The 23,152-nt window shown below is 51.4% G+C and overlaps 1 protein-coding gene across 2 annotated transcripts in view; it reads right to left on the bottom strand.

Moving 5' to 3' along the window:
* FAAH (fatty acid amide hydrolase) overlaps positions 1-23,152 on the bottom strand; it is a 126,863-nt gene that overhangs the window by 18,065 nt on the left and 85,646 nt on the right. For both annotated transcript variants that reach the window (XM_044273561.1, XM_044273562.1), the window contains exons 6-9: positions 12,302-12,342; positions 12,008-12,132; positions 11,743-11,868; positions 5,040-5,137 (exon numbers count right to left, since the gene is read on the bottom strand). In XM_044273561.1, coding sequence (XP_044129496.1) covers positions 5,040-5,137; positions 11,743-11,868; positions 12,008-12,132; positions 12,302-12,342 — 390 coding nt within the window. The remainder of the gene's footprint in view (positions 1-5,039; positions 5,138-11,742; positions 11,869-12,007; positions 12,133-12,301; positions 12,343-23,152) is intronic.

Here is a 23,152-nt window from a genome sequence, read left to right as displayed (position 1 = left end):
CTCCCCAAAAACACCCCTCAAATAACATCCCATATAACAGTGCCCCTCCCCAGAAAACAACCCTATATAACACCCCATATAACAGTGCCCCCTCCCCAGAAAAACACCCCCTCATATAACACCCATATAACAGTGCCCCCTCCCCAGAAAACCCCCCTCATATAACACCCCATATAACAGTGCCCCTCCCCAGAAAACACCCCTCATATAACACCCCATATAACAGTGCCCCCTCCCCAGAAAACACCACCTCATATAACAACCCATATAACAGTGCCCCCTCCCCAGAAAACACCCCCTCAATAACATCCCATATAACAGTGCCCCCTCCCCAGAAAACACCACCTCATATAACAACCCATATAACAGTGCCCCCTCCCCAGAAAACACCACCTATATAACAACCCATATAACAGTGCCCCTCCCCAGAAAACACCCCCTCATAACACCCCATATAACAGTGCCCCCTCCTCAGAAAACACCCCCTCATATAACATCCCATATAACAGTGCCCCCTCCCCAGAAAACACCCCTTCATATAACACCCCATATAACAGTGCCCCCTCCCCAGAAAACACCCCCTCATATAACACCCCATATAACAGTGCCCCCTCCCCAGAAAACACCCCCTCATATAACAACCCATATAACAGTGCCCCCTCCCAGAAAACACCCCCTCATATAACACCCCATATAACAGTGCCCCCTCCCCAGAAAACACCACCTCATATAACACCCCATATAACAGTGCCCCCTCCCCAGAAAACACCCCCTCATATAACATCCCATATAACAGTGCCCCCTCCCCAGAAAACAACCCCTCATATAACACCCCATATAACAGTGCCCCCTCCCCAGAAAACAACCCGCACAGACAGAAGATTTGTTCTTCTCGGGCTCTGGACACTAAAACGGTGTTTTATTTCACAGAAATCATTAAAAACAATGAAACCATAAAAACGGAGACGCGGAGATCTCGTCCATTTTTATTGTCATAATGATTTATCCAAAATAAATGACAGTTTTAGTGTCCGGCGCCCAGAAGACCATTTTTTCTGGTTTTGTTTTCGCTTATCCGGTTGCGGTACGGAGAACCCGCTGGGTTGGGAGCACCGCCCGCGTGTCTGCGCGACAGGGGCCGAAAGTGGGGCCATCAGATATTAGCCGGGCGTCACTGGGAAGCCCCCGGGCGCTGGATTTGTTTTGTTGTATTATCTCACTGATCACGTCCTCTTCCTGGATGTCTCCCCACTCCTGATGTCACCACTCTCCTGATGTCACTCCTCTCTCGAAGTCACGCCCTCTTCCTGGATGTCACTCCTCTCTCGATGTCACGCCCTCTTCCTGGATGTCCCCCCTCTCCTGATGTCACCACTCTCCTGATGTCACTCCTCTCCCGATGTCACGTCCTCTTCCTGGATGTCTCCCCACTCCTGATGTCACGCCCTCTTCCTGGATGTCACCCCTCTCCTGATGTCACTCCTCTCTCGATGTCACGCCCTCTTCCTGGATGTCACTCCTCTCCTGATGTCACCACTCTCCTGATGTCACTCCTCTCTCGAAGTCACGCCCTCTTCCTGGATGTCACTCCTCTCTCGATGTCACGCCCTCTTACTAGATGTCACTCCTCTCTCGATGTCACGCCCTCTTACTAGATGTCACTCCTCTCTCGATGTCACGTCCTCTTCCTGGATGTCGCCCCTCTCTCGATGTCACGCCCTCTCCTGATGTCACTCCTCTCTCGATGTCACGTCCTCTTCCTGGATGTCACTCCTCTCTCGATGTCACACCCTCTCCTAATGTCACTCCTCTCTCGATGTCACGTCCTCTTCCTGGATGTCGCCCCTCTCTCGATGTCACGTCCTCTTCCTGGATGTCACTCCTCTCTCGATGTCACGTCCTCTTCCTGGATGTCACTCCTCTCTCGATGTCACACCCTCTCCTAATGTCACTCCTCTCTCGATGTCACGCCCTCTTACTGGATGTCACTCCTCTCTCGATGTCACGTCCTCTTCCTGGATGTCACTCCTCTCTCGATGTCACGCCCTCTTCCTGGATGTCACCCCTCTCCTGATGTCACCACTCTCCTAATGTCACTCCTCTCTTGATGTCACGCCCTCTTACTGGATGTCACTCCTCTCTCGATGTCACGTCCTCTTCCTGGATGTCACTCCTCTCTCGATGTCACGTCCTCTTCCTGGATGTCACTCCTCTCTCGATGTCACGCCCTCTTCCTGGATGTCACCCCTCTCCTGATGTCACTCCTCTCTCGATGTCACGCCCTCTTACTGGATGTCACTCCTCTCCCGATGTCACGTCCTCTTCCTGGATGTCACTCCTCTCTCGATGTCACGCCCTCTTACTAGATGTCACTCCTCTCTCGATGTCACGCCCTCTTCCTGGATGTCACCCCTCTCCTGATGTCACGCCCTCTTCCTGGATGTCCCCCCTCTCTTGATGTCACGCCCTCTTCCTGGATGTCCCCCCTCTCCTGATGTCACGCCCTCTTACTAGATGTCACTCCTCTCTCGATGTCACGCCCTCTTCCTGGATGTCACTCCTCTCTCAATGTCACGCCTTCTTCCTAGATGTCACTCCTCTCTCGATATCACGCCCTCTTCCTGGATGTCACTCCTCTCCTGATGTCACGCCTTTTTCCTGGATGTCACCCCTCTCCCAATGTCACGCCCTCTTCCTGGATGTCACCCCTCTCCTGATGTCACGCCCTCTTCCTGGATGTCACTCCTCTCTCGATGTCACCCCTCTTACTAGATGTCACTCCTCTCTCGATGTCACGCCCTCTTCCTGGATGTCACTCCTCTCTCGATGTCACGCCCTCTTACTGGATGTCACCCCTCTCTCGATGTCACGCCCTCTTACTAGATGTCACTCCTCTCTCGATGTCACGTCCTCTTCCTGGATGTCACCCCTCTCCTGATGTCACCACTCTCCTGATGTCACGCCCTCTTACTGGATGTCACTCCTCTCTCGATGTCACGTCCTCTTCCTGGATGTCCCTCCTCTCTCGATGTCACGCCCTCTTACTAGATGTCACTCCTCTCTCGATGTCACGCCCTCTTCCTGGATGTCCCCCCTCTCCTGATGTCACGCCCTCTTCCTGGATGTCCCCCCTCTCCTGATGTCACATCCTCTTACTAGATGTCACTCCTCTCTCGATGTCATGCCTTCTTCCTAGATGTCACTCCTCTTTCGATGTCACGCCCTCCTCCTGGATGTCACTCCTCTCTCGATGTCACGCCCTTTTCCTGGATGTCACTCTTCTCTCGATGTCACGTCCTCTTCCTGGATGTCACCCCTCTCCTGATGTCACCACTCTCCTGATGTCACGCCCTCTTACTGGATGTCACTCCTCTCTCGATGTCACGTCCTCTTCCTGGATGTCACTCCTCTCTCGATGTCACGCCCTCTTACTAGATGTCACTCCTCTCTCGATTTCACGCCCTCTTCCTGGATGTCCCCCCTCTCTTGATGTCACTCCCTCTTCCTGGATGTCCCCCCTCTCCTGATGTCACGTCCTCTTACTAGATGTCACTCCTCTCTCGATGTCATGCCTTCTTCCTAGATGTCACTCCTCTTTCGATGTCACGCCCTCTTCCTGGATGTCACTCCTCTCTCGATGTCACGCCCTTTTCCTGGATGTCACTCCTCTCTCGATGTCACGCCCTCTTACTAGATGTCACTCCTCTCTCGATGTCACGCCCTCTTCCTGGATGTCACTCCTCTCTCGATGTCACGCCCTCTTACTAGATGTCACTCCTCTCTCAATGTCACGCGCTCTTACTAGATGTCACTCCTCTCTCGATGTCACGCCTTCTTCCTGGATGTCACTCCTCTCTCGATGTCACGCCCTCTTACTAGATGTCACTCCTCTCTCGATGTCACGCCCTCTTACTAGATGTCACTCCTCTCTCGATGTCACGCCCTCTTCCTGGATGTCACTCCTCTCTCGATGTCACGCCCTCTTACTAGATGTCACTCCTCTCTCGATGTCACGCCCTCTTACTAGATGTCACTCCTCTCTCGATGTCACGCCCTCTTACTAGATGTCACTCCTCTCTCAATGTCACGTCCTCTTCCTGGATGTCACCCCTCTCCTGATGTCACGCCCTCTTCCTGGATGTCACCCCTCTCCTGATGTCACGCCCTCTTCCTGGATGTCACTCCTCTCTCGATGTCACGCCCTCTTTCTGGATGTCACCCCTCTCCTGATGTCACGCCCTCTTCCTGGATGTCACTCCTCTCTCAATGTCACGCCCTCTTCCTGGATGTCACCCCTCTCTCAATGTCACGCCCTCTTCCTGGATGTCACCCCTCTCCTGATGTCACGCCCTCTTCCTGGATGTCACTCCTCTCTCGATGTCACGCCCTCTTACTGGATGTCACCCCTCTCCTGATGTCACGCCCTCTTCCTGGATGTCACTCCTCTCTCGATGTCACGCCCTCTTACTAGATGTCACTCCTCTCTCGATGTCACGCCCGCTTCCTGGATGTCACTCCTCTCTCGATGTCACGCCCTCTTACTAGATGTCACTCCTCTCTCAATGTCACGCCCTCTTACTAGATGTCACTCCTCTCTCGATGTCACGCCCTCTTACTAGATGTCACTCCTCTCTCAATGTCACGCCCTCTTCCTGGATGTCACCCCTCTCCTGATGTCACGCCTTCTTCCTGGATGTCACCCCTCTCTCAATGTCACGCCCTCTTCCTGGATGTCACCCCTCTCCTGATGTCACGCCCTCTTCCTGGATGTCACTCCTCTCTCGATGTCACGCCCTCTTTCTGGATGTCACCCCTCTCCTGATGTCACGCCCTCTTCCTGGATGTCACTCCTCTCTCGATGTCACTCCTCTTACTAGATGTCACTCCTCTCTCGATGTCACGCCCTCTTACTAGATGTCACTCCTCTCTCGATGTCACGCCCTCTTCCTGGATGTCACTCCTCTCTCGATGTCACGCCCTCTTACTAGATGTCACTCCTCTCTCGATGTCACGCCCTTTTCCTGGATGTCGCCACTTACAATTTTTCCGCAAGAGTTGTCCCTCCATCAGCAAAAAATCCTCGTACACACAGGTCGTTCAGGGCGTATTCAATCCTTATGGGGGGAAACGGGACCAACTGCGGTAAGAGCGACAGAAACAGAATGGTTAAGTGGATTGATCATCATCCTCATCACCACCATCATCCTCATCACAACCATCATCATCCTCATCATTATCACCATCATAATAGAAGAAATTGGGAAGCTCCTTCTTTCCCGCCGCGCAGGTCTCCGGCAGGGCTGCACTCCCCTTTCCTCTCTCTCCTATTCCAGATTGAGAGAATCCCTTTAAGGGTCAGTTCACCCCCCCCCCCCCCCCCAAAAAAAGTACAAGTAAAAGTACAGTATGAGAGGCTTGAGGGAGGGGACTGTTATGACGAATGCTGATGTGGCCTTGGCTTCCGGCTTCTTCTCATGTGTAGTGTAACGGACCGTTTCAGCAGACAAGGGGTTAAAATCCGTTTAGGCGATATGCCCCTTTCTGAGAGACAGGCACAGCTTATGCAGAACACCAACCTCCCGAACTGGATACAAAATAGCACTTCAAACTGGAACCTCGCAAATAGCTGTCAGCAGACGAACAGGAAAAGCGTACAGTCAGCTTACACTCCTGGCAATCAGTCTCTAACAGCATACAGGGAATCCCCCCAATAACGAGACAAGGCTCCATGTTGAGGGTCAGCAGTGGTCTGACGTGCTGGCACACCCAGCCTGGTTTTTATTACAGTTGTTGCAAATACAGGTCCGCCCACAGGGTTTTGAAATACAACCAATCAGTAATTTACAACACATACAATGTAAATACAGCAACCAATTGTTCACACCCCCAGAGGACCAGAAGGGAGACTGCGACACAGGACAGATACAACACATCCCCACAATGCATCATGGTTTCCTCCTCTCTGTCCCAGAGACAACCGAAGGCAATCCAATTATCTCTCAGGACAAAGGGAGATCACCAATACACATGTGGAGACAACAGGACAGACATCACCATTTAAACACACAATGGCACACCCCCACAGCAAACACAGACATGTAACATATCCCCAGATAGCTCAAGTCTGAGTGCATATCATTAGGTGAATGGCACTCAGAATACACGAATACAATGATATTAGCTATCTGGGTGCCTCACATAACATACAATTTAACCGAACGCATAATAAACATAAAATACAATTCCACAGACAGATTTAAGCTGTACGGCCGGTCTGTCTTCTCCTTTACAGTTACTATGGGCCATAATCCTGAGGCAAGAGGCTTTTAAACAGCCCTCTCCAAAACCCAGTGGCGAGGTTGGTTTCGTCACATGTAGCTTACTGCGCTGCTTCTTAGAAGGAGGTCACTGCCGATCCTTATCTGATCTTGGCCTTTAGTAGCTTTGAGGAATGGGTCACCAAGGACCCTCAGAGAGAGCACATCCCGAGTACGCTCCTGTCTCCATGTCTACAGACTGGGGGGGCCGAACACTCCATGGAACAGATGGGCCAGATGTGGAGCTCAAAGGAAAAGCAGGACTTCTGGGATGACAGTGTGAGATGGGGAAACAGTTCTCATTGTCTGAACACTGTTTGTGTGGATTAAATTAAATGTTCTGCACTGACATTCTGCTGTTTGGCCACAAGATGCCGCCGTTTCCAAAACACAGTTAACAGACTGCATATATTTTCATATTCATGAGAGGTGGAGTTTCAGAGCCTGGAGAAGGAAAGGAAGCATCCATCTTAGAGGAAGCTGAGACTGAAGAACTGTGTTAGCAGAGAGAATCCGATGGCATCCAGGTGTGAGAGCATCCCTCAGTGACCAGAACTACAGCCCAGTGAAGCTGATCGTGTTCAAGGCCTTGATCCTGTCCAGAGGAAGGAGGATTGCTGGCAGGAACGCTGATGAGAGCAGAGGAACAAAGCAACATACACTGCGGTACCGCATGCTTGTTGGAGAGATATTTGTTCTGTTCAGAGTCACCAGCGGATGCAGAGCAGACCCGGGTCGCTAAGATCGTGCACGCACCTCATCACAATGTTGGTGCCTAGAGACTGAGACCAAGCCTGTAGTTAGTTAGGGTTTCTGTTTGTGTCAGGCCACAAGTGTTACTTCTGTTCAATTCATGGACTCCATAACTTAAAGTGACATTTCACACTGGAGATCTAATAAAATTCCCACAAACTCAAACCAGGCTGGTGTTTTGCTCAGAAGCAATACGTGCTACAGGACCAGTTATGGGAGGGGGAATACTGTAGAGCTTTGTAAGATTGTAAGCTGCTGTGCTGCCCCGCAGGCTAGCCCGCACCACACACCCATACAGTTATTGTATTGTTTTTTTAGGGTGATAACAGGTAAGGTGTGGCAGTTTAGTTGTGCATTTTCCTCCCGCATCCAACGGAGGGCGCCATGCTGTGCAGCACAAGGGTCTCAGCCTTCAGGTTGGGTGTATGTAAATTGATTGTATGTTCCCAGCATTTGTGGTTGTGTTTATTGCCACATTTAAATCAAATTCTGTTTTGGTGAAAGCTGGTGGTGGAGTTGCTTTCCTTGTTCGTGACTTCACTGTATCCTAGGGAGCCCAACCCGGTCCACGGCTTACAACAGAGCTGGTTCTACCACATGACAGGCTTATGATGGAGCCTCAAGAAGCTAAAATCAGGGGGGCATGGATAGGCAGCCGAGGAAGATGGCAGCATAGCTGTTGAGCGACAATAACTAGCAAAACCTGCTAAAGCCAACCCTCTCACCCTAATCTCACTCCAGAACCTCATACACCTACGCCCATGATTCCGAGAGGGAAAAGAAGCCACAAAGCACAAGGAAAGATGGACTTCTTCTTCCAGCAGGAACACAACAAAGATGGCGCCAAGACCAGTGCGCGCTCCTCTCCTTCCAACAGCAGAGGTGCCCCGGCCCTCAGCTTGCCTCACTGGGCATTATTCTACAAGCCTCTATGACCTCTCTGCACCTTTACATGGTGTCTTTGCCGAAGACAAGGTATGATCCACTGGCAGACAAGAACTTGGGCCTACCTGCTTCTCAGCCCCAGACGCCTTCCTTCTCACTAATTCTGAAGGCAGCCCAGCAAAACAGAGGCCTTGCCGCCGAGACTCCCCTGACACACCAGACTGCAGCATACTGGTGGAATCCCTGCAGAATTCCCAACCTCGGAGCAGCCAGCGTCAGGTAACTTACTAAAGGAAATGCTGACAGCGTTTAGCACCTCCATGTTCGCCAATCTGATGCAGATTTTATCCCCAATCCACTGTGAAGGAATTAGATGGTAAAATGAGACATGTCGAATCGAAAATGGGTGACTTCGCTAAATACATAAAGGGAATCAACAAGGGAAAAGAGGAGAGAAGATTTACAAGAAGGAAAACTGCTACAAGAGGACATAGTGTTACATTAGAGGGGCAAAGGGTTAACAGTAATATCAGGAAGTATTACTTTACTGAGAGAGTAGTGGATGCAGGGAATAGCCTTCCTGCAGAAGTGGTAGCTGCAAATACAGTGGAGGAGTTTAAGCATGCATAGGATAGGCATAAGGCCATCCTTCATATAAGATAGGGCCGGGGCTATCCATAGTATTCAGTATATTGGGCCGACTAGATGGGCCACATGGGTCTTATCTGCCGACACATTCTATAAGAAGGAAGAAGACCCAACAGTGCGGTGGAACTTCTCGTTCCATCGTGACTGGGTCTCTATTGCTGTGTAAATAACAATGGTGGAGCTGCACTCACCGGCCTTGTGACCACACTGGAGTGCAACAGCCGAGCCACGACCGCAGATCCTCCGCAGTCCAACGAACAGTATGCAAATGGAGGCGACGACAGCATCTTCAGTGAATTCTTTATTGGACAAGCTTCACAGATTACGGGATGGCCAGGAACCAGTGGGGGTCCTTAAAGCCTGTTTATTGCACATGGTGCTGTTAAGGGATGGCCAGGAACCGGTGGGGGTCCTTAAATCCTGTTTATTGCACATGGTGGATTCAGGTCCGTCAGCTGCTTTCATCTTTGGTTCCAAGCTGTTTGATTACTGTGATGTTACCGAGCTCTTGTGGAATTGTCAGGCCAGGAGAAGAGGTTTCCAGGTTTTAGGTGGCGATCACATCGGCTTTAATGACCAGTTTCTTTCAAGACTCACCATCAGTAGGTTCTTCTGTGCTGCCATCTTTTCTCACACCTTCTTTTTGCTTTATTAGGTCCATGTAAGCTGAACCATGAGGCATACTCTTAGAAGATGTCCAGCCGGTTTCCAAACCACCTTGGCTGTTGTTACCCCTTCCTGTTCCTGATGCCCTATGGTAACGCATTGCCATGGACTTTGTTACAGATCTGCCCCCTTCTCCTGGATGTACAGCTATTTGGGTGGCCGTGGACCACTTCTCCAAGATGGCGCACCTTGTTCCTTTGGCTGGACTGCCCTCGGCTGCTGAACTTGCTAAACTGTTCGTGAGACACATATTCCGCTTGCATGGTCTACCTTGGCATATTGTTTCCGATCACGGAGTCCAGTTTTCCTCTAAGCTCTGGAGAGCTCTTTGCCGGCTGCTCAATATTGAGCTGGACTTCTCTTCCAGTTATTCATCACCAGACCAATGGGCAAGTAGAGCGGGTCAATCAAATATTAGAGCACTATCTCCAGGCATTCTGTTTCAGCCCAACACGACAACTGGGTACAATTACTACCTTGGGCTGAATTCTTCCTATAACAACCACTCTAGTGAGTCTACTGGATCCTCTCCATTCTTTGTCGTTTATGGATAACACCCTCGTACCCCTCTCCCTGTTCCTACATCTTCTGGGGTACCAGCTGCGGAATCCTCTTGACACTAAGGACTGCATCAACAAAGTGGTGACTTGCATGAAAACGAATGCAGACAAGAGAAGAAGACAACCTCCTCAGTTCTTGTCTGGAGATAAAGTATGGCTCTCCTCCAAAAACATCTGCTTAAGGGTTCCCAATTTTAGGTTTGCTTCTAGGTTCATTGGACCCTTTAAAGTATTGAGGAGAATCAATGAAGTGACATACCAGTTACATCTGCCTCTCTCTCTGCGTATTCCTAATGCCTTCCATGTGTCCTTGCTAAAACCAGTAGTCCTTAATCGCTTCTTGACGGCTCCTTCTACCCCAACTCCGGTGTCTGAAGATTCTGAGGAGACATTTGAGATCAAAGGCTTCCTGGAAATTTAAGAAGGGCGGCAAGAAGATCTACTATCTGGTGGACTGGAAGGGCTTTGGTCCTAAGGAGGGGTCTTGGGAACCAGAAGTGAACATTCGTGCTCCAAACGTGATAAAAAGGTTTCTGTCTCGTCGTGGACTCAAGAAGAGGGGACGTAAGGGGGGGTGTACTGTAACAGTGCCTGCTGTACGCCGCTGTTCCCCTGCTTACCGCCATGGTCCCAGGTGCTGTGTACAGCGGTGATCTGCGGCCGGTGCTTCCCATTCACCTCTGCAGTCCTGGGCTCTGTCTGTGTAGGTACTGTTGTTCTGGGATCTGCTCCACAGATCCTCTCAGCCTTGGCCACAGCATGCTTGCTGCTTCTTCCCGGCAGCACTTCCTTAAGGGCCACCGCACGTCACTTCCTGTGCTTTATGGGTTAGGTCATGTGACCTCGCTGACCAATCCTAGCCCTCCTGCACATATATAAGTGGCTCAGCCCCCTTCCCAGATGCCTTAGTGTCAAGGTCCTTGTGTCCTGCTAAGGTTCCTGATATCCGCTTATGTTCCTGACTCGTATATGTGTTTCCGGACTCTGCTACCTGTTTGAACACTGCCTGCTTGGCTTGACTCTCCTTTTGCTGATCCGGATTGCCTGACCTGTACCTGTGCCACCTGCCCTGACCTTTTGCCTGTCTGACTATGCCTCTGCCTCATTCTTCGGCCCTGCACCTCTGGTACCTTTCTCAAATCCTAATCCGCCTGGACCAGCTGCCTCATGTGCCTATCCTCCTCAAGAGGTAGCGACCTAGTGTTCCTCTCAGGAAAGTCTATCCCCACCATCAGGGGTACTGTGAAGAATGAGGGGTTCTCTTAGACATCGCCCTTAGAGGAGGTAGGACACGTGGCACAGAGGGTTCACACCTGCTGTTCGTGACATCCATAATACACTTGGCACCATTCGCTCCACTCCTTGATGATTCTTCAGATCAGTGCGCTCCTTAATGTCATCCCAGTCCCTGCTCAACAGGAAGAAACGACAGTGATTGAAGTCAATACCAAGGATGGAGAGTGATTGGGATGGGTTCCCGTTGTGGTCAGGATACAACGAGCCGCAGGGCGTGTATGTGGAGTGACCGTCCACCTTCTGCAGGCCAGGACCAGCACCAAACCTTCTACATCCTCCAGCAATGTCATCTTTATAAGGCAGCTGCTTGGCCCAACATAGGGACCCCCACCATTTAAACCTAGCTTAGATCTACCCTGAAATGGTGATGATGATGGTAATGATGAGGATGGTGATGATGATGGTAAAGATAATTGTAATGATGATCTTGATGGTAATGATGAGAATGATTATGATGGAGATGCGAATGATGGTAATAATGATGGGGTGTTGATGATAGTGAGGATGATGATGGTGATATGGGTAATATAAAGGCCTCCAGAGAAGCCTCATGTAGCAGAACTGCTATAATCTGGGATTGTCCCCACATCACAGACGGCCCAATACATCATCAGCACCTTGTGTCCGGCCTCCTCCAGCAGGGTTTTGGTCTCCTGCACGGCTCGTCTCATGCTCGGATGCGGGAGGAAATATCCATCAGTGTCATAGAAGCCAATGGTCAGGCGCTTTCTGCTGTTATAAATCTGTGACAACAGAGCAAAGTTAGAGGCTGACAACAGAAAGTGACACCGGAAAAGTACAGTAACCAGTGCAGACCCTGGAGGCAGCCATTGTGACTGACTGGTCACAGTACATAGACATGTGTAGGACGGTATGCCGTACCTCATCATTGAAGGGGACTGGCGGCACAGTGGGGTCAAGCTGGAACAGGTCATCACACAGAACGGCTTTCATAAACAGGGCCAAGCTGTCCACATCCCGAGCCATCGGACCCGGCATCGACACCGCTACAAGCACAGAACCAGAGCAGTCATACAGAGGCTACAGGAGGCCCACAGGGGGCGATATTATCATGTGTTATGGGGGTGACATATAGACAAGCGGAATCCCCAATGCAGACTACAGAGATGGAAGACAGAGGGAAGGGTGGCAGCAACCACTGCCAACGTGACGAACCTGACTTCATCCCACTGACCGGACCAAGGACTCCAAGATTACTGGAAGAGAACAGAATGAGGTCCCATCATTACAAGGAGGAGAGAAGGAAGATGGAGGAAGTAAGAGAAGAGGCAATGGAGGGAGGAAGGAAGAAGCAGGAAGAAGAGGAAAGAAAGTGGAGGCAGAGGAAGAAGAAGAGACAGGCAGCAGAAGAAAGAGGAGGAAAGAGAAGGGAGGGAGAAGAGGAGAGAACACAGGAAGGAGGAGGAGAGAGAGGAGGAAGGAGGTGGAGAAAGCAGAGGAAGGGGGAGAAGAGAGAGGAGGAAGGAGCAGGAGAGAGAGGGGAGGCAGAGTAAAAAGAAAGAGGAGGAAAGAGAAGGGAGGCCGAGGAAGAAGAGGAGAGAACACAGGAAGGAGGAGGAGAGAGAGGAGGAAGGAGGTGGAGAAAGCAGAGGAAGGAGGAGAAGAGAGAGGAGGAAGGAGCAGGAGAGAGAGGGGAGGCAGAGTAAAAAGAAAGAGGAGGAAAGAGAAGGGAGGCCGAGGGAGAACAGGAGAGAACACAGGAAGGAGGAGGAGAGAACAGGGGAAGGAGCAGGAGAGAGAGGGGAGGCAGAGGAAGAAGAAGAGACAGGAGGCAGAGGAAGAAGGAGAGAGGAGGCAGAAGAAAGAGGAAGAAAGAGAAGGGAGGCAGAAGAGGAGAGAACACAGGAAGGAGAAGGAGAGAGAGGAGGAAAGAGGAGGAGAAAGCAGAGGAAGGAGGAGAAGAGAGAGGAAAGGCAGAGGAACAAAAGGAGAGAGAGGAGGAAGGAGCGGGAGAGAGAGGGGAGGCCGAAGAAGAAGGAAAAGAGAGGAGAAAAGAAAAGGGAGGCAGAAGGAAGAGAGGAGGAAGGAGGAGAGAAATGGGAGGCAGAGGATGAAGAAGAGACAGGGGAGACAGAGAAAGAAGGAGAGAGGTGGCAGAAGAAAGGAGGAACGAGAAGGGAGGCATAGGAAGTAGGAGGAGAGTACAAAGGAAGGAGGAAGAGAGAACAGAGGATGGAGGAGGAAAGAGGGAGAAGGAAAGAGGAAGAGAAAGAAGAGGAAAGACGAAAAGAAAGGCTGAGTAAGGAAAGGAGAGAGAGGAGGAAGGAGAGAGAGGAGGAAGGGGACAATGGGACAATAGAACCACACCCAGCATATTCCTCCCAAGCTGACAAGTTACACTTATTATAAATTGTTACAACTTTGTGAGGTTACATTGTCCATACATATAACTTACATCAATTTAACCAGTATAACTTGGGGACAAACCTATCCAAAATTCCCTGGAATAGGTTCAGGGTTAGACTAACCAGATACCTGACCTCACGCCGGTCGGTACCTGAGTTAGTCTGGCAGCCCACCCACAACCCAATACTGGACCTGCTGAATTTAGTAGGCTGTCTCTGTCCAGTGAGTCCACCAAGGTTATATTGGTAGCTGGTACTCCCGGTCTCTGAGTTGCTCCCTGGCTTGGAGTGGAGGTTGCTTTGTGGGCAGGGATCAGCAGTACTCTGCCCTGGTGCCAGCGTTACCATGGAAGAAGCCTGGTTGGAGTCTGGTTGTTGGAGGGGGAAACCGACTGTCTCCCCTTTGGCTAAACAGCCCTGTTGCTGGGGGACAGGACCGACTGTCCCTACCCCCTGTGCTGTAAGTGCAGAGACCACGGTCCCATCTGCACTGTTGTGGGGCTTACTGTCTCCCCCTGGTGCGTTAAGCTGCCGCTGGGAAGAGGGGGTAACGAGCTCCTCTCCCATACATACTTCCAGCCGCTGGGGAGGGCGACCGACCGCCTCCGCTCCCAATACAGTGTCCTGCTGCTGGGGAAAGGAGACTGGGCTCTCTATTCCCTGTAGGACACTCTGCCGCTGGGGGACAGGACCAACTGTCTCTGCCCCCTGTAACTCCACCTGCCGCTGGGGAATGGAGACTGGGCTCCCAATTCCCTGTACATCACACGGCCGCTGGGGAATGGAGACTGGGCTCCCAATTCCCAAAAAATCATGCTGCTGCTGGGGGGCAGGAACAACTACCTCTGCCCCCTGTAACTCAGCCTGCCGCTGGGGAATGGAGACTAGGCTCCCAATTCCCTGCAGGACCGGTGGAGAGACCTCGGTCCCATCTCCACCGGCCACCTGGGGTTCTTCCCAGTAAACATCCACAATATCCTCCCATCTGAAGGGCTCTGGACCTGGGTCTGACTTCTTGCTGTCCTGCTGAGCCTTCCCAATGGAGTGGAAGAGATCTCGGTAGTCCTGCTCCAGTTCCCACTCCAGGGTTGCTAGGTGAGCCAGGTCTTTCTCTACCTCATGGGGGTCATCCCAATTCTGCCTAGCCTCCCTCTCATAGAAAATGTCCTGAAGTCTGGACTGTGCAGGGCTCCCGAAGTCAGGCTCTGCAAAGGACTCCCATAATGCATCCCGGCCATCCAGGTCCTCCTCCTCGTATAACACTGCTGGTTCCATCCTGTTGCTTTTAGGGTTGCTGTACTGGGACATGTGTTGCCCTTAAATTGTAGAATCCACAGAAATGGTGTCTCCTGTAGCTGTCCTTCTGGCTGTAGGAACGATCCTGCTGCCTGCCACCAATTGTAACGGACCGTTTCAGCAGACAAGGGGTTAAAATCCGTTTAGGCGATATGCCTCTTTCTGAGAGACAGGCACAGCTACTGCAGAACACCAAACTGGATACAAAATAGCACTCCAAACTGGAACCTCGCGAATAGCTGCCAGCAGACGAACAGGAAAAGCGTACAGTCAGCTTACACTCCTGGCAATCAGTCTCTAACAGCATACAGGGAATCCCCCCAATAACGAGACAAGGCTCCGTGTTGAGGGTCAAGCAGTGCTCTGACTGTACTTCAGATACAGCCTCTTTTATTCATAAAAAACAAACATAGTACTGCCCACAGGGTTTTGAAATCCAACCAATCAGTAATTCACAACACACACAATGTAAATACAGCAACCAATCGTTCCCGCCCCCAGGGGACCAGAAGGGAGACTGCGACACAGGACAGATACAACATATCCCCACAATGCATCATGGTTTCCTCCTCTCTGTCCCAGAGACAACCGAGGGCAATCCAATTATCTCTCAGGACAAAGGGAGATCGCCAATACACATGTGGAGACAACAGGACAGACATCACCATTTACACACACAATGGGACAATGGGACAATAGAACCACACCCAGCATATTCCTCCCAAGCTGACAAGTTACACTTATTATAAGTTGTTACAACTTTGTGAGGTTACATTGTCCATACATATAACTTACATCAATTTAACCAGTATAACTTGGGGACAAACCTATCCAAAATTCACTTGAATAGGGTCAGGGGTTCAAAAGTTAGCATGGGCCATAATCCTGAGGCAAGAGGCCTTCAAACAGCCCCCTCCAAAACACCGTGGCGAGGTTAGTTTCGCCACAGAAGGGGAGACAGAGAAAGAAGGAGAAGAAAGCAAAAGAAGAAGGGACAGGGGAGGCAGAAGAAATGAGGAAAGAGAAGGGAGGCAGAGGAAGGAGGAGGAGAGAGGAGAAGGTAGGTGGAGAAGTCGATTGATGTTGTTCTATTCACCCGACACACGTGACGTATACCGGACAGCAGATTGGCGCTATTCCTCTTTTTATATCTGGCCCAGATTGTGTATTTAGCCTTCTGACGAAGCTAAGGCAAAGTGCGCGTTGCGGTGTGTTTTTGGACCCTTTGCCCCACAGGTTGGGCATTCTCCTGACTAGGAACGAGTGAACCCGGTGAAGCTTGGGTTTGCCGGGTTCGGCCGAACTTCAGGTCAAAGTTCAGGTTTGGGACCTGAACACCTGAACCCGGACCCCATTAAAGTCAATGGGGACCCGCACTTCACGTTATTATTTTTCGTTATAACAGGTTTATAACGGAAAGTAATAGCATTCTTAAGATAGAATGCTAAATAAAATGGCCAGTGAGGGGTTAAAAATATATATTTTTTTAACTCCCCTCATCCACTTGATTGCGCAGGTGTCCTCTCCTTTCTTCAGGACCTGCAAAAGCACCGGTGATGACGTCAAGTGGATGAGGTCAGTTTTTTTATTATTTTTAACCCCTCGTTGGCCATTCTATTTAGCATTCTGTCTTAAGAATTCATGTATTTTCCGTTATAAACATGTTAGAACGGAAAATAATAAAATCACCCGAACACCGAACACAAACTGCAGTGAAAAAGTCCGGGTTCGGGTCTGGGTTCGGGTTCGCTCAACCCTAGTCCTGACCTTTATGTCTCTTCCTCGCCGATTCTCCGAGTGGGTTTGTTCTCTCGTCCCCTCTGCGGCGTTAGGTTTACTGCACGCATTTGACCCGGTTATTTGGATGGGGACAGGTCTGCGAGCCCCTGTGTTATCTGTATGTATATTCATCGTGTGGGTGTTCAGGGGTCCGCACCCAGCGCAGCGCCTGTGGAGGCCGTTCCATAGTCTGATGTTTGGTCTCCATTTTTGTACATTTATAGATGTATAATTTATGGTCGGCTCTTCTTCCTCCCAGGCGCAGGAGGCTCATCTCCTCGGAGCTATGGACATGTGCGCTGCTCAACGTTGTGTAACTAAGGCAGGCGCTCCTCATACAAAGAGTTGTTATTCCGGAATTACAACAGTTCACATAAGGCGTCTCTAGACTCTGGAAAATATATATATAAAAAATATAAAAAAAATATCAACACAAATTCCTGGCAGATATAGCAATCTGATTGCATTAGAGTCGCTGTGGGTCTATTGGGCTCATTCACCTTCAGTGGCTCCGTGCACTGGGATCACTTACTGCTGGTAAGAGAAGATTGGAGAAGACTGGGACTTACTGGTTGTAGGTTGGTATCTATCAGTTTGGTGCTGGGAGTCTCAGCTCACTAGGCTCTTCATTGATAAAACACACATCAATAGTCCACATCAATAGTCCACATCAGTAGTCCACATCAATAGTCCAAATCAATAGTCCACATCAATAGTCCACATCAATAGTCCACATCAATAGTCCACATCAATAGTCCACATCAATAGTCCACGTCAGTAGTCCACGTCAATAGTCCACGTCAATAGTCCACGTCAACAGTCCACGTCAATAGTCCACATCAATAGTCCACATCAATAGTCCACATCAATAGTCCACATCAATAGTCCACATCAATAGTCCACATCAATAGTCCTCATCAATAGTCTTCATCAATAGTCCTCATCAATAGTCCTCATCAATAGTCCTCATCAATAGTCCACATCAATAGTCCACATCAGTAGTCCTCATCAATAGTCCACATCAATAGTCCTCATCAATAGTCCACGCTGCGGACAGTGACCTGAACAGGCCCACATCTCCTGTGTAACGTGTGCGCATCCCTAAAATATCAGTGACATTCCATAGACGGTGTCCGCTGCGGACAGTGACCTGACCAGGCCCACATCTGCTGTGTAACGTGTGCGCATCCCTAAAATATCAGTGACATTCCATAGACGGTGTCCGCTGCGGACAGTGACCTGACCAGGCCCACATCTCCAGTGTAACGTGTGCGCATCCCTGAAATATCAGTGACATTCCATAGACGGTGTCCGCTGCGGACAGTGACCTGACCAGGCCCACATCTCCTGTGTAACGTGTGCGCATCCCTGAAATATCAGTGACACTCCATAGACGGTGTCCGATGCGGACAGTGACCTGACCAGGCCCACATCTCCTGTGTAACGTGTGCGCATCCCTGAAATATCAGTGACATTCCATAGACGGTGTCTGCTGCGGACAGTGACCTGACCAGGCCCACATCTCCTGTGTAACGTGTGCGCATCCCTGAAATATCAGTGACACTCCATAGACGGTGTCCGCTGCGGACAGTGACCTGACCAGGCCCACATCTGCTGTGTAACGTGTGCGCATACCTGAAATATCAGTGACATTCCATAGACGGTGTCCGCTGCGGACAGTGACCTGACCAGGCCCACATCTGCTGTGTAACGTGTGCGCATCCCTGAAATATCAGTGACACTCCATAGACGGTGTCCGCTGCGGACAGTGACCTGACCAGGCCCACATCTCCTGTGTAACGTGTGCGCATCCCTGAAATATCAGTGACATTCCATAGACGGTGTCCGCTGCGGACAGTGACCTGACCAGGCCCACATCTCCTGTGTAACGTGTGCGCATCCCTGAAATATCAGTGACATTCCATAGACGGTGTCCTCTGCGGACAGTGACCTGACCAGGCCCACATCTCCTGTGTAACGTGTGCGCATCCCTGAAATATCAGTGACATTCCATAGACGGTGTCCGCTGCGGACAGTGACCTGACCAGGCCCACATCTCCTGTGTAACGTGTGCGCATCCCTGAAATATCAGTGACATTCCATAGACGGTGTCCGCTGCGGACAGTGACCTGACCAGGCCCACATCTCCTGTGTAACGTGTGCGCATCCCTGAAATATCAGTGACATTCCATAGACGGTGTCCGCTGCGGACAGTGACCTGACCAGGCCCACATCTCCTGTGTAACGTGTGCGCATCCCTGAAATATCAGTGACATTCCATAGACGGTGTCCGCTGCGGACAGTGACCTGACCAGGCCCACATCTCCTGTGTAACGTGTGCGCATACCTGAAATATCAGTGACACTTCCATAGACGGTGTCCGCTGCGGACAGTGACCTGACCAGGCCCACATCTCCTGTGTAACGTGTGCGCATCCCTGAAATATCAGTGACATTCCATAGACGGTGTCCGCTGCGGACAGTGACCTGACCAGGCCCACATCTCCTGTGTAACGTGTGCGCATCCCTAAATATCAGTGACATTCCATAGACGGTGTCCGCTGCGGACAGTGACCTGACCAGGCCCACATCTCCTGTGTAACGTGTGCGCATCCCTAAAATATCAGTGACATTCCATAGACGGTGTCCGCTGCGGACAGTGACCTGACCAGGCCCACATCTCCTGTGTAACGTGTGCGCATCCCTGAAATATCAGTGACATTCCATAGACGGTGTCCGCTGCGGACAGTGACCTGACCAGGCCCACATCTCCAGTGTAACGTGTGCGCATCCCTGAAATATCAGTGACATTCCATAGACGGTGGTCCGCTGCGGACAGTGACCTGACCAGGCCCACATCTCCTGTGTACGGTGTGCGCATCCCTAAAATATCAGTGACATTCCATAGACGGTGTCCGCTGCGGACAGTGACCTGACCAGGCCCACATCTCCTGTGTAACGTGTGCGCATCCCTGAAATATCAGTGACATTCCATAGACGGTGTCCGCTGCGGACAGTGACCTGACCAGGCCCTCATCTCCAGTGTAACGTGTGCGCATCCCTAAAATATCAGTGACATTCCATAGACGGTGTCCGCTGCGGACAGTGACCTGACCAGGCCCACATCTCCAGTGTAACGTGTGCGCATCCCTGAAATATCAGTGACATTCCATAGACGGTGTCCGCTGCGGACAGTGACCTGACCAGGCCCACATCTCCAGTGTAACGTGTGCGCATCCCTGAAATATCAGTGACATTCCATAGACGGTGTCCGCTGCGGACAGTGACCTGACCAGGCCCTCATCTCCTGTGTAACGTGTGCGCATCCCTAAAATATCAGTGACATTCCATAGACGGTGTCCGCTGCGGACAGTGACCTGACCAGGCCCTCATCTCCTGTGTAACGTGTGCGCATCCCTGAAATATCAGTGACATTCCATAGACGGTGTCCGCTGCGGACAGTGACCTGACCAGGCCCACATCTCCTGTGTAACGTGTGCGCATCCCTGAAATATCAGTGACATTCCATAGACGGTGTCCGCTGCGGACAGTGACCTGACCAGGCCCACATCTCCTGTGTAACGTGTGCGCATCCCTGAAATATCAGTGACATTCCATAGACGGTGTCCGCTGCGGACAGTGACCTGACCAGGCCCACATCTCCTGTGTAACGTGTGCGCATCCCTGAAATATCAGTGACATTCCATAGACGGTGTCCGCTGCGGACAGTGACCTGACCAGGCCCACATCTCCTGTGTAACGTGTGCGCATCCCTGAAATATCAGTGACATTCCATAGACGGTGTCCGCTGCGGACAGTGACCTGACCAGGCCCACATCTGCTGTGTAACGTGTGCGCATCCCTGAAATATCAGTGACATTCCATAGACGGTGTCCGCTGCGGACAGTGACCTGACCAGGCCCACATCTCCTGTGTAACGTGTGCGCATCCCTGAAATATCAGTGACATTCCATAGACGGTGTCCGCTGCGGACAGTGACCTGACCAGGCCCACATCTCCTGTGTAACGTGTGCGCATCCCTGAAATATCAGTGACATTCCATAGACGGTGTCCGCTGCGGACAGTGACCTGACCAGGCCCACATCTCCTGTGTAACGTGTGCGCATCCCTGAAATATCAGTGACATTCCATAGACGGTGTCCGCTGCGGACAGTGACCTGACCAGGCCCACATCTCCTGTGTAACGTGTGCGCATCCCTGAAATATCAGTGACATTCCATAGACGGTGTCCGCTGCGGACAGTGACCTGACCAGGCCCACATCTCCTGTGTAACGTGTGCGCATCCCTGAAATATCAGTGACACTCCATAGACGGTGTCCGCTGCGGACAGTGACCTGACCAGGCCCACATCTCCTGTGTAACGTGTGCGCATCCCTGAAATATCAGTGACATTCCATAGACGGTGTCCGCTGCGGACAGTGACCTGACCAGGCCCACATCTCCTGTGTAACGTGTGCGCATCCCTGAAATATCAGTGACATTCCATAGACGGTGTCCGCTGCGGACAGTGACCTGACCAGGCCCACATCTCCTGTGTAACGTGTGCGCATCCCTGAAATATCAGTGACATTCCATAGACGGTGTCCGCTGCGGACAGTGACCTGACCAGGCCCACATCTCCATGTGTAACGTGTGCGCATCCCTGAAATATCAGTGACACTTCCATAGACGGTGTCCGCTGCGGACAGTGACCTGACCAGGCCCACATCTCCTGTGTAACGTGTGCGCATCCCTAAAATATCAGTGACATTCCATAGACGGTGTCCGCTGCGGACAGTGACCTGACCAGGCCCACATCTCCTGTGTAACGTGTGCGCATCCCTGAAATATCAGTGACATTCCATAGACGGTGTCCGCTGCGGACAGTGACCTGACCAGGCCCACATCTCCTGTGTAACGTGTGCGCATCCCTGAAATATCAGTGACATTCCATAGACGGTGTCCGCTGCGGACAGTGACCTGACCAGGCCCACATCTCCTGTGTAACGTGTGCGCATCCCTGAAATATCAGTGACATTCCATAGACGGTGTCCGCTGCGGACAGTGACCTGACCAGGCCCACATCTCCTGTGTAACGTGTGCGCATCCCTGAAATATCAGTGACATTCCATAGACGGTGTCCGCTGCGGACAGTGACCTGACCAGGCCCACATCTCCTGTGTAACGTGTGCGCATCCCTGAAATATCAGTGACATTCCATAGACGGTGTCCGCTGCGGACAGTGACCTGACCAGGCCCACATCTCCTGTGTAACGTGTGCGCATCCCTGAAATATCAGTGACATTCCATAGACGGTGTCCGCTGCGGACAGTGACCTGACCAGGCCCACATCTCCTGTGTAACGTGTGCGCATCCCTGAAATATCAGTGACATTCCATAGACGGTGTCCGCTGCGGACAGTGACCTGACCAGGCCCACATCTCCTGTGTAACGTGTGCGCATCCCTGAAATATCAGTGACATTCCATAGACGGTGTCCGCTGCGGACAGTGACCTGACCAGGCCCACATCTCCTGTGTAACGTGTGCGCATCCCTGAAATATCAGTGACATTCCATAGACGGTGTCCGCTGCGGACAGTGACCTGACCAGGCCCACATCTCCTGTGTAACGTGTGCGCATCCCTGAAATATCAGTGACATTCCATAGACGGTGTCCGCTGCGGACAGTGACCTGACCAGGCCCACATCTCCTGTGTAACGTGTGCGCATCCCTGAAATATCAGTGACATTCCATAGACGGTGTCCGCTGCGGACAGTGACCTGACCAGGCCCACATCTCCTGTGTAACGTGTGCGCATCCCTGAAATATCAGTGACATTCCATAGACGGTGTCCGCTGCGGACAGTGACCTGACCAGGCCCACATCTCCTGTGTAACGTGTGCGCATCCCTGAAATATCAGTGACATTCCATAGACGGTGTCCGCTGCGGACAGTGACCTGACCAGGCCCACATCTCCTGTGTAACGTGTGCGCATCCCTGAAATATCAGTGACATTCCATAGACGGTGTCCGCTGCGGACAGTGACCTGACCAGGCCCACATCTCCTGTGTAACGTGTGCGCATCCCTGAAATATCAGTGACATTCCATAGACGGTGTCCGCTGCGGACAGTGACCTGACCAGGCCCCATCTCCTGTGTAACGTGTGCGCATCCCTGAAAATATCAGTGACATTCCATAGACGGTGTCCGCTGCGGACAGTGACCTGACCAGGCCCACATCTCCTGTGTAACGTGTGCGCATCCCTGAAATATCAGTGACATTCCATAGACGGTGTCCGCTGCGGACAGTGACCTGACCAGGCCCACATCTCCTGTGTAACGTGTGCGCATCCCTGAAATATCAGTGACATTCCATAGACGGTGTCCGCTGCGGACAGTGACCTGACCAGGCCCACATCTCCTGTGTAACGTGTGCGCATCCCTGAAATATCAGTGACATTCCATAGACGGTGTCCGCTGCGGACAGTGACCTGACCAGGCCCACATCTCCTGTGTAACGTGTGCGCATCCCTGAAATATCAGTGACATTCCATAGACGGTGTCCGCTGCGGACAGTGACCTGA

The sequence above is a fragment of the Bufo gargarizans genome, unplaced genomic scaffold (assembly GCF_014858855.1).
Source record: "Bufo gargarizans isolate SCDJY-AF-19 unplaced genomic scaffold, ASM1485885v1 fragScaff_scaffold_746_pilon, whole genome shotgun sequence".
Classification (NCBI taxonomy): domain Eukaryota; kingdom Metazoa; phylum Chordata; class Amphibia; order Anura; family Bufonidae; genus Bufo; species Bufo gargarizans.
The sequence above is the reverse complement of the archived record's forward strand: the minus strand, read 5'-3'. Positions and strand labels throughout refer to the sequence as shown.